This window comes from Bombus vosnesenskii, unplaced genomic scaffold, assembly GCF_011952255.1.
Source record: "Bombus vosnesenskii isolate JDL3184/JDL3185 unplaced genomic scaffold, Bvos_JDL3184-5_v1.1 scf7180000013351, whole genome shotgun sequence".
Taxonomy (NCBI): Eukaryota; Metazoa; Arthropoda; class Insecta; order Hymenoptera; family Apidae; genus Bombus; species Bombus vosnesenskii.
This window is the reverse complement of record NW_022882987.1, coordinates 1086705-1106747: the sequence shown is the minus strand read 5'-3', so window position 1 is coordinate 1106747 and position 20043 is coordinate 1086705. Positions and strand designations below refer to the sequence as shown.

Below are 20043 nucleotides of genomic sequence, written 5' to 3'. Positions count from 1 at the left end.
CGACTTTTTGAACGATAAAAATCGCCATTTCTTCCGCTGTTTCTGCTTTTATCTTCGTACTTTAAGGGACACTAGATTCTCCCGGATATTATCTTGCAACAATGGCCGGAATTGAATTTCCGCCTTTTCGTTTCGGCTTCGAGTATCCTCTGGCTCGCTAATCGGCTTTTCTCACGATCGCTACGAATGCAGAATGCATAGTGTAGCTTGCGTCGCTATTTAATTTAAACCATTTCGGACCACGTATTCGTAATAGTAACAACAACGACCCGTTGTCACGAATATATTTTTTAAATGCCACTTTGTATGGTGCGTAAAAAATAAAAAACTTTGAGATATATGTTTATTGCAAGGGAAGAAATTCTGTTGTGCTAAGCTTCCGGTATAGGTCGTTACGAGTAAGAATTCGTAAATAAAAATAAACTGCACTTACAGTTATGTGATTTTATATCGTTCTTTATACGCGATGCTTCTATTCGTATTTTAAAAATTGTGTGTGCAAAATGTTTACAATGTTAGGCATCACAAATTATTTTCATTATTTGATTAATTTTTATCGTAATACGAAGTTAAGTATAATAGAGAGTTTAATATTTTTTTTACTAATGACTCTTCGTCTTTTTCCTTTTCCCATTCTTATTATCTGTTTCTCACAAGTGGAAATGCAAATTTAGAAAATGCTATTCAATAAATAAGATAAAATTTATTGACTACCAAATGAGAATGTACGATATTAATAGTTAATATTCATCTCGAAAAGATGATATAATTAATTATAAATACCAAGATACATTTTAAAGACTGTGTCACTATTATGCTGTTTATTTTTCAATTTATGAAGTTGATCGGTATAACTATCAGAAATATAGGGAATTGTTATATCCATAAAACGATATAGGCCTTATTCTCGTTAGATTAGAATCAAAATTGACGAGGTACTTGTGGTCAGCCTTAAAACTTACAAGTAGCGGACGTGTGCGGTAAGCAGCGTGTTATTAATTACGTGCTTCGACGTGCAGTCAGCGTAACTCGTTAAAATTTCTCATTACCATGTCGTTTACCCTCCGACAGTGATAATTACCACAACTTAGAACTCAACCCCTTGCCACCGTGACTAAGCACGCTCCTTTCTGTCCTTCGTTGTTCTCGTGCAGAATCGTTTCGAAAAATAAACTGAAGTATTAAATAATTATTATTACAACGATAGATTAATAGAGACAGATAATTTGTTATGCATAATTATTTCAGACGTGATTATTAATTATTCTCGGATCGTTCGAATGTAAATGAGGTTAAAAGTTAAAAGTATGAGACACTTTTAATCTTAATTGCTATGATATGGAGATACGTCTACTATAATAATAATAATAATAATAATAATAATAATAATAATAATAATATATATATATATATATATATATAGTAATAATGTATATTATAAAGTACTCTATTACAAAATTTTGATCTGAACTTAAAATAATTACTGACATTATAAACTTAAGTTAATTGTCGGAGTCATAATTATGAAGCTCAACCTACTTCATGATTATTAAAGATTTTTATAATGTTTGAAATAATCCAAGTTATCGTAATAATAGTCAGGAATTACAATTAAAGTTAAATAAAAAAACTAATAGATTAATAACGAACATGATCGTGTGCTTAAAATGCTATCCAAAGTTTTTTATCTATTAGAATATGCATACATTCTCTTTACAATATCATTCCTATGGAAAAACGTTTAATTAAAATTCATACCACGAGGAGACATTTACGACCAAATTACCAATTATTCGAATAGTTCGTAAACATTTTGCCTCGAAGGCAAAACTAAACCCTGGAAGTATACCCTAACAAGTACAATGGTGACCCCTCTAATTCTACGCTTTACGGAACTCCATTAACGCTATACCGGGGAAAATTTAAATCACGCGAATATGTTTTTTTTTTTTTTAAGCTGTTTATTTAAAACCCAATATACAATTTTGAATACATTATAGTGTTCACAATAAACGGTGAATTTATATAATGGTATCTTAGGCAGAGGTACCGATACGCAACGGTACTACGTAGCCATGCTGTAATATGTTGTTGACGCTTTACATTTTTCGTGTTGGATATATCTTTTGGTTTAAGCCGCTGGAGGAGCGGAGCTTCTATGTGATTTTGTTCTTACTTGTTGTTTTTGTCCTGGAAACTGGGTCGCAAAACAGGACGCTTCGGTAGTATATTTTTGGGTGCTGTGGTGTTTGGGGGCGGGGTGGGGTAAGGGGAGGGGGAGGGGGAGGGGGATATTGAATAAATAAGTTTCTTTTAAAAGAAGGCGAATTGCAGTGATTACAATGTTTGCACCTGTGTTGTACGGGGGCAGAATTGAGTTTTATCGGTTTAGTGGATTTTCTCTCTTATTTTATTATGGATTCGGTATCCACCAATATTTTTTTGAATTTTTTCTATGTTTGTCTTTGGTGTCTTTCAGAGGGAGGGCCATGTTGTATCTCCATCTGGTGTCTGCGGACTGGCCATCTAGGTTTTCTTCGTAAAGTATAGTTTGGGTCCCTATTTTTCTTTTTATATGGTAAATTATCGGGATGTTATTTTGGTCTTGTAGGTAGTTTTTTCCGTCAAGGTATGGGAAAGCTTCTGGCGGGATGTAGCCTGTTGTCAGAGTGCTTTTGTAGTATATATCATTTGGAAATAAGCAACTGAAGATTAAACTATTTTCTTTTATCTTTGCCGCTTGCGCGAAGTGGTTTCGTATTAGCTTTAGGATGTGACAGTCTATGCGGTGGACGTGGGCTAGGTCGTATATTATTTTGTTTTTTATATATTTTTTGAATCCGCTGTGTTCGGATCTGTAGGTACTCAAGCAGGCTCTGATGCATTTTCTTTCGAATATGCGAATTTTTTCCATTTGGGAGGCTGATATGTTGTACCAGATTGGGCAGCCGTAGGTTATGATCGGTCTGATTAGTGCTTGATAGCATAGAATTTTTACTTTCCTGTCGAGATGTTTGGAGTGGAATAGATTTTTCATTTTCCAAAATGCTTTATTGGCCTTGGTAAGTTGAATTTCGGTGTGCTGCTTGTAATTTAATTTGTAGTCTATGTTTACCCCTAAGTATTTTACGCAGTTTTTGTGTGGTATGAGGGCCCCTTTGTCTGTTTTTTCTCTTATCTGAAATTTTTTGCAGTGTTCTCTTTCTATTGGGCCGATTTCACTTGACTTGGGTCTAAACAGTATGGTTTCGCATTTGCTTATGTTGATCTTTAGTTTCCATGCGTGGTAATAGTCGTTTATTTTCTCAAAAAGTTCTTGAAGTTCCGTTTTTATAGTTTTGGTTTTGCGGCCTGTTACGTATATGATTAGGTCGTCTGCGAAGGCTATGGAGCGTTTATGGGTGGATGTATTGAGATCAAAGAGGTTTAGTAAGTCACTGTTGTAGATACTGAAGAGTAACGGGGAATTTACTGTACCTTGTTGTAGACCGTTTTTTATGGAGAATTCTTTGCTTGATGAGTGTGAACCTTCAGTCATTACGAATGTTCTGTTTGTGATCATGTCCCAGACCATTTTAGTCAGGTGTTTAGGGAACTTTTTTTTGTTCAGTTTGTATATGAGACCTGGGATCCAGACTGTGTCGAAAGCTTTTTCGAGGTCTATTAGACAGGCGGCTACTCGTTGTTTTGCGTTTAGGGCCCAGCAGATGTCCGACGTGAATTTGTTTATTGCGTGGATTGTGGAGTGTTTGTGTCGGAAGCCGAATTGGTTCTCTGGGATTATGTTGTTTTTTGTGCAGAAGGAGGTTAGGGGGTTGTTTATGGTTATTTCAAATACTTTGCTTATGTTGGGGAGGAGACTTATGGGTCGTAGGTTTGCGGGCGATGAGCCGTCTTTGTTCTTTTTTGTTATGGCTATCAGTTTGGCTTTTTTCCATTTTCTGGGGAAGTATGTGTTGTTTAGAGCATTGTTGAAGAGTACCGTGTAGTACCATTTTATTTTGTTCGGTAGGCGCTTGAGTAGGATGTTTGGGATGCCGTCGAAGCCGGAGGATTTTTTGTTGTTTAGTTTGGAGAGGATTGTGTTTAGTTGATTGTAGTTTGTGAAGTAGTTTATTTCTGGATCTGGTTGTTTGGGATTGTCTGCGGTGTTTTCGTTTGAGAATGTGCAGACTGTTTTGTTTAGCATTTTGTCTTGTTCCATTTCATTTTTGAGTTTGTTTGTTTCGGCGATGATAATTCTGTTTAGTTGTTCTCGGCCCATGTGTTCGTTTTGCGTATGTATTTTGGAAAAGTGGGTGCCGATGATGTCTAGTTTTTCTATTGTTTTGGGTATTATGAAGTTGCCCTCGGTGTCTTTGATGGTGTTGTGTATCGTTATACCTGCTTCTTGGATGAGGGGGGCATTTTCTGGGGGCAATTTGAGAGGTGGGGTGGGGCCCCGTTCTTTTGGTCTAAAGATTTGATTTATTTGTGGGAACATGTTGGCTGAGTCGTTCTTGGAGATGTTTTTTATTTTGTTTGTCCAGTAATGGTTTATAGAAATTGCGAATTCTTGTTTCAGTTGCGTTTTTATTCTGTGTAGTAGGAACTTTAGGAATTCTAATTCTTCTCTTTTGTCGTAGGAATAGTTGAGTTTTATATTGTTTATTTTGGACAGTATGTAGCTTTTATCTCGCTGTAGATCTTTTATTTTATTGTTTATATAGGGCTCGCATGAATTTTTTTGTTTTATGATTGGCACGGATTTTTGGAGAGCGATTTGTGTGTGTTTTTCTATTTCGTCTAAGAATGAGTCGATTTGTCTGTTTGTTAGGTTGACGTTGTTGTAGATCTTTAGGTCGCAGTTTTGTTCGAGTGTGTTTTGGAACTTTTTCCAGTCTGTCTTTTTGTAGTTGTACCTGGGTGTCTCGGTCTGGGTTTCGAGTGTTAGGAAGTCAGATGTGTTTTTGTTAATTTGAAATACTAGGGCGTTATGGTCACTGTCATAGGCTAAGGTTTTTACGGTATTATTTGGACGTAGGTTTTGGAATTTTAGTCGCGCATCTGCTAGGCATATGTCCAGGTATGAGCCTCCTTTTGGGTAAGAGGGTAGCTCGGAGCTGTATAGGTTTGTTTTGTAGTGGATGCTTTTATTGTCTAGCCAGTTTCTAATGAAGTTGCCTCTCGTGTTGTTTATTTCGTTTTCCCAGCTTGTATGTTTCGCGTTAAGGTCTCCTGCTATTATATAGTAGTTTTCCGGTTTATTGAGCTGCAAGAGTTCGAAGAGGTTATTGAATTCGCAGTTAAATTCTTTCTGGTTTCCGTGGGTTGCGTAGGCTGCAGTGATGAATAAATTTTCCTTATTGCTTATTTTTATTTTTATGATCGTTGTTTCTAAGGTTCTGAAACTTGTTATTTTATCAATTAGGATCGTTTTGTGTTTTATGGGGTTTTTTATGAGGATCGCTGTTCCTCCTCCTTGACTGGCGTTCGGTCTGTCGTGTCTTATCATGGTGTAGTTTTTGAAGTGTACCTTGTGTCTTTTGTTTAGTTTTGTTTCTGAGATGAGTACCATATCGGGGGCTTCTTTATTTAGTAGGGTTAGCATACTGTATCTTTTTTGGTTTGAGATTAAAGAGTTAGCATTTATTGCGATTATTTTCAGATGTTTTAGGTTAAATTTATGTGTTTTTTGCTGTGATTGTTGGTTTGGCGTGTTTTGGTTATTCGTCGTCTGTGCTATTGAAGGTGCTGAAGATGGCGTCGAACCTTTCTTCGTGCGTTGATAGGGTGTTTTTTATTTCGTTTAATTGCATTTGTTGTTCTTTTAACGCTTGGAGGATACCTTTTTTAAAGTCTTCGATAACGTTTATGATGTTTAGATGGGGGGAGTTATCGGTTGTGATTGGGCTTTGGCTTGAACGCGGATCTAAGTTTGCTGATTGTGGGAAGATTTTGGTTATTTGATTTGGTGTTGTTTGCTGCTTCGCTACGTCGGAGAACTTTAGTTCTGGGATGTATTTGCGGCTTATTCGGGCAATCCGTTGTGTCTTTGCTTCTTTGTCTTTTTTGATTTTGTCGGCTAGCTTTTTACGAAGCTCTACGAGTTTGGGGCAACCTTTGTATGACGCGGGGTGTCCGTAGTTTTTGCAGTTGACGCAGAATATTTTGTCTTTGGTTACTGCGTTTTCCCTTTTTATTTTGCAGTCGCCTGGGCCATGGGGCTCACTGCATTTAACACAGCGGTAGTTTAGGTTGCAGTTTTGCGCTGTGTGGCCTAGTCGCTGGCATTTGTGGCATTGAGTTATGTCATCCTGTTTTTTTTATTATTTTTTCCCATTTTATCTTGTAGTAGTTAAAATGGTTTATTTTTAGTAGCTTGCTTATATTGCTGTCGGGGGATAGCTGTATTATGTAGATTGGGAGCAATATATTGTCCTCCCTTGATTTTTTTGTCGTAAATCGTGAAACTTTTGTAAACTGGACGTCGTCTATTTGTAGAGCTTGTAGGTCTGTGAGTATTTCTGTTTCCGTGTAGCTATTGTCTAAACCTTTTAGCAAGTATGTATGGTGTTTCTCTATTTTGGGTGTGTATGTGTAAAAGGTTGTGTTCGCTGAGAGGAGTGTTTGCTTCGCTTTATGGAAGTCGGGTAGGTTTTGGAGGTAGAGTGCGTGTTTACCTGCGTGTATTCTTTTAATGTGAAATTGTTTAATGTCCGCTACTTTCTCTATGAGCGTTACGGTGTCCTTAGGGTCTTGTAGGATTATGTTGATGGGTGGCGGCCTGTTGTCTCTTGTGGTGGGTGGGGTGCTCGTGCGTTCCTCCGCGGAGCATCCGGTGGGGCGTCCGTCCGGTGCTCGGTCCCCCCTTGGCGGTGTTGGAGGCGCCGGGCCTCCTGGGTTGTACGGTGGGGTGCGTCGCCCTTGCTGCGCCGATTGTTCCGGTGACGTGGTGAGACCGTGTCTTCCCGTTTTGCCACGTAATGTTTCGTTTTTCTTTCTTATTTGTTCTAGCGTTGATTTCCAAGTGGGGTAGCTTGATGGTCCCGGTTGTGGATGGGGCTCTGGTTCAGCTTGTAATATGCTGAATCTATTTTTTGTTACTATCGCTGGAGGCGAAGTAGCTCTTGTGGGCTTCATGTTTTTGGTTTCGTTAGCCTTTTCTTCTTGGTTGGGGTGATGATCTACAACTGTGTTTCCTGGGACGGTTGCTAGGCTTTTTGCCCTGGCAACCAGGTTAGGTTGTGGGTTGAGTTTCCGCGTCTTTTGCGCGGGGAGTCTTAGGATACTGTTGATTTCCCTGGCTGTTTTATGTATAATTATTTTTCTCTTGGAGGCTTTTTTCATTGGGTCTACGGTGGGTTCCGTTTCGTTGCTCTTGGCTTCATAATCGGTGGCTTTTATTTTTTTGTACAGTTTTATTTTGTCTTATCTTATTTTATTTTCTTTTTGTTCTTATTTGTATTTATGGAGATGATGTCGATGCCGTATTTTTCACTTTTTTGTCACTATTTTGTCACTTGGTCCTTCTACTTTAGTGGGTGTTAGTCTACTCCGACGCGCGCTCCGAGGGGTCCGTCCCGCTCGGTGGTCAACAGTCGACTGATCACGCGAATATGTGAATGTCGCAACTGTGAAAATACAGTTTAGATGGTTGAACGTAACACGACTTTGTGAACATAACAACCACTTCAAACTAATACACACCTATTCCTGCTTTCTACTGGAAAGTTACCAAAAATATAACGAAATCTCTCACAGATTGCTTTTTCAAAACAATTAAAATAAAATAATTGAAGAATGAATAACATTTTACTGTAGCATTTCAGGATTAATAGCAAAATTACTATACTGATGAAAATGACCAATTCGTAATTTCTGCATAGAAATTTTATAGATTTATTACGGTGCATTCTTTTTAGAATTTAAATAATTTTTTATCCGGTATACGTCTTGTTTTCATTACATCATAAATTTTTCACGTATCTTTCTTTTTATTTCTTTCGTATAGTACAATAGAAGACTGTTAGAACTATCTCTAATTAAAGAAATAATATCAAATATTTCGTTCCACCCCACTATACACATTCAACCAGAGAAGTATAATAAAATCCTAACAATTCAAGAAATCGTTTCGGGTATAGTTAGCATCGTAATCGGTTTAACATTCAATTTCTGGTCGCGGCGTTAATATTCTTGGACCGTTTCCATGACATCGGACATTATCGTCGTACCGGAAGGAGCGAAAGAATCGGTGAAGACAATGACGGACATACGGCATTCTATCTACCATATACAATCGATGCGTTGCACCGTACGCCGCAAACGAGTAATTGCAGCGTCGGATCGCATCGTTTCGTTTCAACAAATTCTTCCTCTCTTCTCATCGGTAAAAATTTCGAGGATATTGGTGAGAACTCGCCTCGCGCGAAGGCTTGCTCGTCATGACTATTAATCTCGTGCTTCCAACCTTTGATTGACGTCCCTGTTATGGAATAGTTAATAGATATAATGCTTTTTCATTCTCGCGTCGACGCGCGCGTAAATTCTGTATTATCGACTCAGCAGATCGTTGTTTAAGAATATCGCAAGATTGAAACGTGGGATTAGCTAGTTTATACATTGAAACGTGGGATTAGCTAGTTTATACATTGAAACGTTCAAATTGAAAATGATCGATCGATTATGGCAATCGGAAATCGCTCAATAATTTTTAAATATTGTTCCGTGTTCCGTTTTGAATTGGGAAAAGTTTTTCAAACGATAAGAATAGTAATTGCGTGATGGTGCGATTCCAAGTGCATAAATGGATTTCTAAATGTCTCGATTTATTATGAGTATGTATAGAAATGTATTTTAACGTTCGAATCTGTTGGAAGTACAGAAATATTTTGTATAATATAAACTTTTGTAAAATTCAGCTTCCTATTCATAGCCACAAATATTTTATTTTTTGTATTCATTCGTGGTATTTAATCGTCTTATAGGTGAGGATACAAACTTGCATTATAGAAATCAATACCTTGCATGTTTAAAAGATCTCCAGATGTGTATTAAGAATCTATCAAAGTGTTCGAAACTGTATATTTTCATAAATTATATGAAATTCACTTTAATTTCATCTTTAATTATCCGATGCTTCGACTGAAAAAGTTCAAAGCGCTCGAAAGACTATTTTTCACGATAGAGAAACATGTTTCAGATTCACGTACCACGCGATTCATTATACCGGAAATAAGTTTTTCTAACAGTCTACGAACGATTCTTGCGCCAATGAAACCTTACAGATCCGTGTTTGAGATACTGGACCGACTTCATACGTTTCTCTGTTTCGCGGGAAACCACACTTCCTGCTGGTAGATAAATGGCGTTACTCGAACAATGAGGGATACGTAATTGGAAAAATTGAAGTGAAACGTTGAAACAGAAGAAAAATCGAAGGCAATAATCGGATAAGAATTGCAATCTTTTTGACAATCGAATAAAATTCTTACTATTTCATGACTGTATATTAAAAATATATCGTCCTATCCATGTTCAAAAGGGAATAAATGCTTTGTTCGTCTTTAATTCCAAACCTATAAAACACTTACGATCGGAAAGCTTAATATTCTGTCACAAAATTTAATATTCTGTACTAAAGATTACACAAATGTGTAAAATGTATAAAATGTGCTAAAATGTCATACATAATCTCACGATCTCGAGTTTTAACTTTTCTCCCAATCTACATTATATAATTATATATAAATCATACAAGAAATTATGATACAAATGCCGGGAAAATATGCTGAAATCAAATTATTATGCAAATATTGCAGAAAAATTTACGACACAGATACCAAAAAAAAAATAAGATGCAATTCTACGAGACTTTTAACATTAAAACAAAGTACATATTATGCATGAATCAGGGAAAAATCTATTACATAAATATCAGAAAAATAAGCTGATATTTTACGAGACATTTATTGAATCAAATATTCTTACTCAAATAAGGTTTACGCATAAATTTCACGGAAATTTATTATTTCATTGCAATAAGCAAAAGTAACGAGATATTGATATTTATTCGAAGGTTCGATTGTGGGAGCGGAGTCGGCACAGTTAGAAGCACGCAAACAGTGAGGCTGAACGAATGGAACACCCTGACCGTCTACAGACATCGATGGGACGCCTGGATTCAGTTGAATCAAGAGAAACGTGTCGAGGGAAGATCGAAGGTAAGAATAAGTTCAATGGTCTTCAACGAGGCGTTACGTGTTGGTTAAAAATGGAACGATCGATTGTCGATTATACGGGGAGAAATTTGTCGACGTGACACGCAAATACTTAATCGCGATCTCGTATTGGAATTAGGATTGTCAGCATTTATAGAAACCAGAATTGAAATTAATGATTGCTTCCAAAAGACACGATGAATAGCCTCACGAGTATGCAAATGCGCCAATGACTCTTGGAAACTCGACGTTTCGAGGATGATTTCAGAAGAAGGATAATTGTTAGAGGATTAGCTGAAGTAGCGCTGAAACGAAAAAGAATTGATGAAAACAGTATGAATCGTTTCATGTGATTATATAGAGTGAAAATTACTTTCCGAAAAATAATTTTTTAAGACAATTTTTTTAATTATCCGAAAAATTATCAAATGTTATTTTGAAAATGATATAATGCTAAATTTGATAAATTGTAACATCGCAGAAAGCAGCTTCATAAGTAACGTTTGGACTATACTTATTTTACGAATATAACATTACGAATATAATTCAAGTTCTAAAGATTACTCGTTGCAAATTTATTCATTGAACAGATTTCATGAATCTATTGTATATCTTTATATATCTTTATATTTTAATTACACTTCAAAATCTCAGGAAATCTATAAGTAAAATTCTGCAAACGATATATTTTAAATTATAGTATATTATCACATGAAGCAACTTTATGTAACATTTCAAATTTCAAAGATCACTAATTAAAGATTTATTTACTGACGAAATCTATTATAGTTTATTGATTAAATCTCGAAAACTAAACTTCGAAATCTCAGAAGATAAAAGTTATAAGATAAGTAAACTTTAACAAGCTATCCCTAATGAGATTACAATTACAGACTAAAAGGAAGCGTAATGTAGATCGGCATTTCCCGTTTCAATAAAAATTCACGATCGATCGTAGAGCAAGGATCTCGCGAGAAATTTCCATTGACAGATATAACCGAGATGTGCCGGATTGTTGCACAACGACATCTCGTATATAAATCCGTTTTCCTCGGCGTAATTTTCCGCCAGTTAAAAGGCGGCACTCGCTTAGACGTTTCCCTTTAAAATCCCGGACTGGCTGACGTCTTTGGTAGAGGGGCGAGCAAATCTTTTCACGACTCACCATGTATTCTTGCCTCACTGCACGCCGACGTCATCGTTATTCACCTGCATGCTATTCCATCCACGGTACAGGTTTCCCGACGAAAATGTTATTTTCCAAGGAAATTGTCCGTCTAACGACCACCATGCAATTTTCGATTATTCCTCCAGTTTAACTCAACGAGAATTTTATATTATTGTACTGTGGCGGCACTCAACAGCAGATATCCCACCACTCGACACTAACTAGTGTTGGACGACGGCAGCGCAGTGGTTAGCGCCTTAGGCTACGATCGTTCGGGACCCGGGTTCTCGAATCCCGGCGACCGGAGTCCGATTTTTCTTCCACGCATCTAAATTAGAAGAAAAATAGCTGTACCCTATCAGCGACATCTACAGCCAGATCTACACAATCATTACGGACAACACTTACACCTCAGTATCTTAACTCTTAAAATACTTCAATTCTGTATTTTCTTGATTGTTTGCCTTATACTCGTTTCTTCGTTTCCTAATTTAATTCTGTATTACGATGGTCTGTGTTTTGAAGGTTATTATCGATTGGCGAAAATATGAGAATAATATCGAATTTGATAAAATCATGGAAACAAATTCGAAGAATGTTATAACCGTGTTAATTTTTCTTTCCGCTTTACATAATACTTTACTTTCTTGTTTTATGGTTTATCGCGGTATATTTATTTTTATTTCTTCTTTTCTTTAACTTAATGGGCAGATATATGCTCCATGTTTTGAGGGGACTGCTTTGTTTGCTTGGAAAGTATAAAAATAATAGAAAAACTGAGAATAGTATGCGGATGAATTGGAGGAAAATTTTATGATCTTAATTAGCATCTTATTTTAGACTTATTTTCGTTCGTGCATTTTTTATTCAATTGGAAAGCCTGTGCCGTATTTTGAGCGAACAGGTATTGATTAGTTTAGAATTATAAGGAGAATATAAAAATTGCCGAGCGAAGGGAGATTTTTTTCGATGACTCTGTATATCCTTGTCTCGTTTCGATAGCTGATCGACTAGTAATTGCTACAATTTGTTCGACGAATTGATAAATTGCTTCTCGATTTCGAAACCTCAGTTTCCGTGAAATTAATATTTCGTAATGTTTCTTCGTGATATCTCTATATATAATTCTGATTTAAAAAAAAAGTACGAAAACAATTTCAAATTATTCAACGATATTCACATACAGAATGGCCAGGGGGACAAATACATATTGGAAATAAAATATACGATATTCAAATAAGACTACAAACGTTCGATTGGTGGAGAAGGTATCTCAAAAGGCAGGCGACTGACGAAGAAAAGAACTAGGTCAGCAGTGATCTACAAAGGAGACACAACAGTTCTCGGTAATCCTCCAAAAGGGCTCAAATAACTGCAGATCGATCCAGAAAAAGTAAGCTAATTACAACCCCCCTAATACTGACAAGAAAACTGCATATATCTCGACACGTGCGATCACCGAAACAAAGTATTCTTTGCAGCGATGCAAAAGTCATCGAGATGAGATCAAAGAGTCAACGGAATGGAGTAGACAAAAATAGTTGATCGCGTCGGCAGTGAAATTGACTTACGTTAGACTTTTCTCCGTGGATAAAAGACCAGCATCGTCGTTGTGTCTCATTTGTAGAATACAAGAAGAGAAGAAACAAAAAGAACCTTGAAAGAAGAAACGAAAAGGACGGATAGAAGCAGACAGACGAAGAAACAGGACAAAGTAAAAGAAAAGCGAAAGAAAAAACCGAATGAAAAGAGGGTAGAGAGGGACAAAAGTATACGTTGACCCCGGTGCAGTCGGGAGAACTCGTAGAATAAAACCGAGACGAGTAAGTGCCGGAGCATGATTAAAACGGGGCACCGTAGCCGAATAATGGACGGTGCCGTGTATGCGTTTGTTAGAGAGGCGGAAAAAAAGAGAAAAGACTGTGCTACGGCGTGCGAAAGACATTCACAGGGACGGCACGTCAAAGATTTTCCGGTGTTTGCGTCGGAACAGGGTCGACACAGGGTTGGAATATTACTTTCGACTCGTTTGAAAACGACAGCCCGCAAATTACGCGGCCAAATGGAGTGTGAAAACGAGTCGAGCCCACAGACTTTCGCCTGATACTCGTATGAGAATTCATCTCTTTCGCGAGTGTCCCGAGCTGTTTGATCGGCTGCCAATTAATGACCGCGTTTAACGCTTCGACAATTCCAGGAATTATGAAGAAACCAGTCCCTCTGTCCCCGGATTTTCGAGCTGTTTTAATATCACACGATGCATCAGAGCAAAGAGTAAAACTATACAGTATAGACAGAGTAATTAGTCGATGGTTTTTAATTAATGGACCGTTTTATACGTTCTGTGAAACTTGGCATTTCTCTTGAGATAAATTAGGATATAAGAATTATTATCATGCATATAAATTATACAAAGTCACATCTGTCAAAGTTTTGATAATTTTAATATTATAGCAAGGGTACATAAATATTAACAAGTATAAGGTACTTAAGCAATTTTATTGTTTGATGAATTATACGTATCACGTGGACATTACAACACATCAGGTTGAAATATATCACTCTCATAGGTTAATAACGAGTCTCTCTGTCAAAACGTTAGAATGTTTCTCTTCAAGTTTCTCTTCTCAGAGCGATATCCACCCGTCTTAGAGCAGAAATATTCTATCTGAATTTGATTGCAGTCTGGCATAGTAGATAACGTGTATATACGCACGTGTGCAATTAAGTCGTAGAAACAACATGGATACGATGTAATTAGAGAATCTGATGATGGTTGATGTCAAGGGAACACGGTATATGCGAATTAACATTGCAAATTCGTGATAATTGTACAGCACGTGGAAACGGATATACAATCTAGAAAAATAACGGAGAAGAAAAGACTTACGCAAATTAAGGTAACGTTATAACATTCAACTCCTGAAAAATAATTCCGTTGGTCAGTAACGAAACCAGACTAATGTCTGTTATTTTTCTCTATTTTTCATCCATGTACTATAACGCGAAATTATCATCTTACACGGCACGAAATCTCTGCAGATCGCGTATCGTGCAACATAATACGTTCACGTGAAAAGGTTTGATGTATTTTCAACTCCCCTTCGTGTTTATGGCCCACGATCGGACATATAAAGACAAATGGCCGGTCTTGTGAACGATGAATAATCGAACCATGCCTATGAAACGGACTACGCCACACTGTGTAATCAGTAAAATGCAGCGTTACCTGTGAAACTTGCCCATAGTTTGCTCGATTAAGGAAATTCAACCGCGATGTCGCGTATCATCGGCGTTTATCGATTTCCTCGTTCACCCTGCTCTAAGAGAAGGCTAATTTTACCCTAATTCGCGTACGCCGGTATAATGAAACTGGGACGGTGTACGATGTTTCTCGTGTGTGCATGGTTTTTATGAAAATTGTTATAATCGTTTTGTAGTATAGCAGCAACGGAAGCTGCGTTTTCGTCAATAAAATCTAAGATTTCGGTATTTCGGTATTTCGGCGTTATAAATACCATAGTTTCTCGCTACAGATGAATTAAATTTTATTATGTACGTGTATAATAGTTGGTCATTTTGGACTAGACTCGTGAATTTTATTTAATAAATTTAATAAATTACAATTAACTTTATTTAATACTCTATAATTTACATATTAAAGGACGTTGTTAATTTAGCGCGCTAACGTAGACCAAACTCGACTATTGTGCTCATTTATGATCCAGTAATATTTAATTGGGGATTGGAATACAGGGTTAACAATAGTTAGTGAAAATGAAACTTTGATCATCCTCTGATGTCTAGAATTTTCGTTTAAACGATGTGAAAAGCTAATAATTTCTTAAAAATATGGATTTCCTCTTCTTTAACAGTGTTTAAAAAAAATCAGAGCCTGGAGCATAAAGTATCCATCAAGGCAAGAAAATAATTCTTAACAATATATGTAAATTCACTTCGTTTTAAGCTCATGGTTGGAAACGTCTAATGATATTTGACATTTATTAAGACATTTTTTTTTCTTTCAATTGTTATATATTTTTGAAGTTTGACTTCAACTTTTTCAAACATCCTGCGAGATGCATTTTAATGCTTATTATTTCTAATCGTTAGACTATCTATCAAATTTATTTTTATTATTTATATTTTCTCTATAATTATTATTATTATATACTTCTTTTTCTTTCAAAACATTTAAATAACTAGAAAACAGCGTTTTACTACATCTCGCAGCAGCATTTTCTTTAAATTACACGATGGAGCTAGCCGGCATTTCGCTCTCGAATTAAAAGTCTTTAAAAGCTACCTACTTTCTAAGCCTCCGTCCCTCGGTGTCTCTTTTTCTTTCCTCTCTGGTCTCGGTCGTTCTTCTTTTTCCCCCTCGTTCTAGCTTTCCCTCTCAACCATTCTCATAAGACTTGCAAATTGTTTCGTAATAAGTTAGTACGCCGCGTTCGCGGGAAGAGAAAGACCCGCTACTTTTCTCGGCCAGGGGAAGAGTGGTTTCGAGTGCTCCTTTAAAAACACAGCCAAGTTCGTCTACGGCTAAGTTCCGCGAAACAATCGAAGAATATTGTCGACCATCGCGGCTCACCGGGGCGAAAAGAAATCTTAAATCAACGAGCAAGAAATCACGGCTCTCCCCGCGCGACGATGGAGGGCCTCTTATCAACTGATAATTGTGCTTTATCCCCGCGAAGAACACTGTCGTTTTTTAAAGAAGTTCATTGCAAGTCAAAAAATATCATTGTCTATTTTTTTACCTTTCTCGCCGCGCTATTATTATTAATTCCAATAGTATTGTGTTCATACAGTGCTTCCCAAATCTATTGCAATAGCCTTTGGTACTGAATAAGTAGTTTAAAATCGGACCAAATGATGGGTGTTTTTTTTTTAGAAGTTTGGAGGATTAGTTTACTAGATGACGTAGTAAAAAAATTCGGGAGGAGAAGAGCAAATGTCGTAAAACTATTTTTCAACTTCCTTATCTGAGCTTGTAATGAAAATGTAAACGACGCGTTGTAAACATTTATGTCAGTTATATATATGCTGAAAATTTTATCGAAATCAGTCGATGCGGAAACAAGCGACAGCCATCGAAAGGTGTAGATTTTATATCGAAAGTCGCGAAAGCCGTGATTTTCGCCGTTTTTAACCGTTTACAGCTCGTAGCAACGTTAACTGATTTCGATGAAATTTTTAGCGTGTACAAAACTCATATAAATGTTCAAAATGTATCATTTAAATCTCCATTGCAAGGCCAGGTAAAAGGGTTGAAAAATATCTTTACTTTGTTCTTTGCCACTTTTTTATACGTCATCTAGTAAACTAATCCTTTTAAGTTCTAAAAGAAACGCAATTCGTTTGACCCAATTTTAAAAAAATTATCCACTTATAAAGGTTGTTGTGACAGGTATGGTAGTCACTATACATATACGTATGTAACTTTATAATGTTAAATGATTTTGAAATACGAATATTTTATTTATAAATGAATGGTATATTAACTATCTTTTCTTCTATATTTCAACTTTTCGGCAATTTTTTAACTTCTCTCTTGAAATATTGTTAAGATCTTGACGCAAAGTATTCTCTTACTGCTTTGAAGTCCTTCATTGTATTAAATTTCTTACCTTTTATAGTATCTTATAGTGATCGAAAGAAATGAAAATGTGAATAAGGAATAAAGCGAATGACGCAATAATTTCTAATTATACTATTTATATATTTTATCTACATAACGTTATGTACGCTGTGCAGTTGGAGATCGTGTGATATTTATTTTTGTATTGATGCTGCTTTTATTCGGAATCTTTCTATTTTGTCCCAAAAATCCAAAGTACAAAGTAATATTACTTCAAAAAATTACCAATATTATATTTTCTACGTTTATCGTTTTATAAATTATCTGATTCCTTATATGAAATTTGCATTAATTCGCGATTGTTATGTAAACTGTTAAAACTCTTGATAAGTCAAGCGTAGTAGATACATGGTCGAATAAGTAGAATAAGAATTCGCACGCGATCGAACTAGTAAAATAGGTGCGGATACGATCAAGCGAGTAGAACAGAGCTTTATATAACAGACGTGAAGGACAGGTTGAGCATATGATTAGATTGCTTGAACATATCCCACGCAAGATTAGAATAATAGAACAAGTTACGTGTGTAATCAACCGGGTAAGAAAGATTATGTATATTATCGATTCATTAGATGGGATAATATGTATGTAAAACTAACCTCCTAAACAAATTCGTTAATATGTGTTTATAATAAACAAATTAAGTATATTCATCGTATACATATGTGGTATAAACGAAAGAAAAATGAAGTATTGAACTATTATCGATGAAGTAGAATAGGCCACTGAATAGTCAGACAGAATAACAAAAATTCGTATCACAGTAGCGATGCACAGTAGTAAAAATGAATTATTTTAAGCAACTCTATATTTACACATGCGCGATATTAAAATGTTTTCACGACAAAAAAAATTAACAAAAAGGGTATGTCAAGGCAAATAATTTTAAAACTTTAAATTTTACGAACGTTAATTATTTTCCACGAGACTAAAACGATAAAGAATCAGAATTCTTTTACGTTTCTATTCCATCAACCTTAAAAACTATTCGTAACTTAAAAAGGCGATTAATCATTATCAACCTTTAATCCAAAATAAAAATAAGGAAACAAAGGTATGAAATTTACGAACGTTCCAATCCAATGTTTTCGCAAAAATTTTATCTGGGGTCGAGAAAAACGGTAATCGATGCGCGGTCTCAAGGATTGGCCCCGCGATACGAAGACGGACCGTCTATTTTCCCTGGAGGTGAATTTAATTACCTTTAAAATCAGCGGACATCGCTGGCAAATGGGTCCGCGAACCGAGCTCACTTTATTCCGAAGTGCCATTAAGCACCGGTATCCTAACGACAGCATCGTAATTAGAGGAGCCGACCTCTGACCATTCCGCATGTTCTTTTTTCGTCTCTACATTTGCTTTTTTTCTCACCTTCCGCATGACCCTTCTTGACTTACTGTTTCGTCCTATTCTTTTTCGACGAGTCGCAACAAAATCGTCGCGTGTCTCAAAACAAAGGAGCAACAACACAGACATTGCCACACGAGATTGACGAGTCTCTCCTTTTACCTTTTCGCCTTTTGTTTCGAGTAGTTTAGCACGTATCCTTTGGCATTGGTTTGCGGTTCATTCATGAAAATGCCGGGAATTCACATCGCAAGAGAATTTTTGATAAATAGTTGGGTCTTTGTGAAATTCATGAATCAACCACCCAGTTTGCCTCTTCCAGGATTAATTAAAATACGGCTTTACGGATTTAATACATTTTGATCATTGCAAAAGAATGTTGGAATTGTTGGAATTAAAGTCGTTTGCTGATTATTGCTGGTAATTTTCTGGTCTACTTTTATAACGCTCAAACTTTTTAATTATTATTTTTCATACCAACGACAAGTTATCTGTTCTTTTACAAATACTATAATTTTTTTGAGAATCGTATATTGTAATTGCTTATAGTTAATTAATGTAACTCTTTTGAGAATTACGTATTGCAATTACTTATAGCCGCTGTAACTTTTTCGAAAATTCTACTAATGTTTTGTGGTGGCACTCGACCACGGAAATTTCCAACGGCTTCACGGCACAAAGCACTATACCTTTAAAGCGTAAGGCCGACAGGCCTAATGTACCATTGATATCCGTACGGTTCTTTCGTCGAATATTCGGTAGAATGCATACGCGGCAACCGTCGCGATCTTCTAATAAACACGCGCGTGGTGGGGATATCGAGAGGCAACAAAGGAAAGAATCTGTTCGGATTTGAACCAAAAAGATTCATTCTGCCCTGAGCCGCGAAATGCGAATGGTGAAGAGAAACGAGTTGTCTACTCTTGAGAGTTCGGTTAATCGTTACTGTTATTAATCGTTGTTAAGCGTCAACCGTTGTTAATCGTTAATTGTTGTTAATTGATAGAGTCTAATAAACGTTATTGGTTGTTGAACATATTCGAGTGTACCTTCAGTACCTATCACGACCTATTCACCTCAAACTGGTGACCCCGACGTGATCTGAAGCTAAAGAGGTGACCGTGATAGTGATACTAAGACTCCAAACGCCGCGAATTAAAACAGCTGTACGATGGCAAATACCGATGAGACCGCGAACGGCGCACAACAAATCTGTCAAATGATCAACATGCCCCCGCTGCAGCCCTCGGAGGTCACGGCGTGGTTCTCGCTGCTGGAGATGCAATTCGAGGACATGGATCTCACGGACGACAAGCGAAAGTTCCTGAACCTCGCCAGGTGCCTCGGCGGCCGGTATCTGTCACATATCGAGGACGTGAGGACGAGGACACCAGAGGCGGAACGATATAAAAAATTAAAAGACGAGATCATCCGAGAGTTGGCTGATACAGCCGGCACGAGGTCACGCAGGCTGCTGACCTCCAAAGAGATAAGCGACCGAAAGCCGTCCCAATTCCATCAGCATCTGAGAAGACTAGCCGGCCCCTCCATGTCGGACGACTTCCTCTGGAGGGGAGACTCCCGGAATACCTCGACAACGCTCTGGCTGCGGTGCGGATCAACGAAACACATTCGCTAAGAAGACAGAAGGTCGCCGTATCGAGACCGAAAGAACGAGAGGC

At 37.0% G+C, this 20043-nt stretch overlaps 1 protein-coding gene across 3 annotated transcripts in view; it reads left to right on the top strand.

Moving 5' to 3' along the window:
• The window catches only part of LOC117236620 (pikachurin-like), a 278236-nt gene that overhangs the window by 203584 nt on the left and 54609 nt on the right, over positions 1–20043 (top strand). For all 3 annotated transcript variants that reach the window (XM_033499739.1, XM_033499741.1, XM_033499740.1), the window contains exon 7: positions 10061–10205. In XM_033499739.1, coding sequence (XP_033355630.1) covers positions 10061–10205 — 145 coding nt within the window. The remainder of the gene's footprint in view (positions 1–10060; positions 10206–20043) is intronic.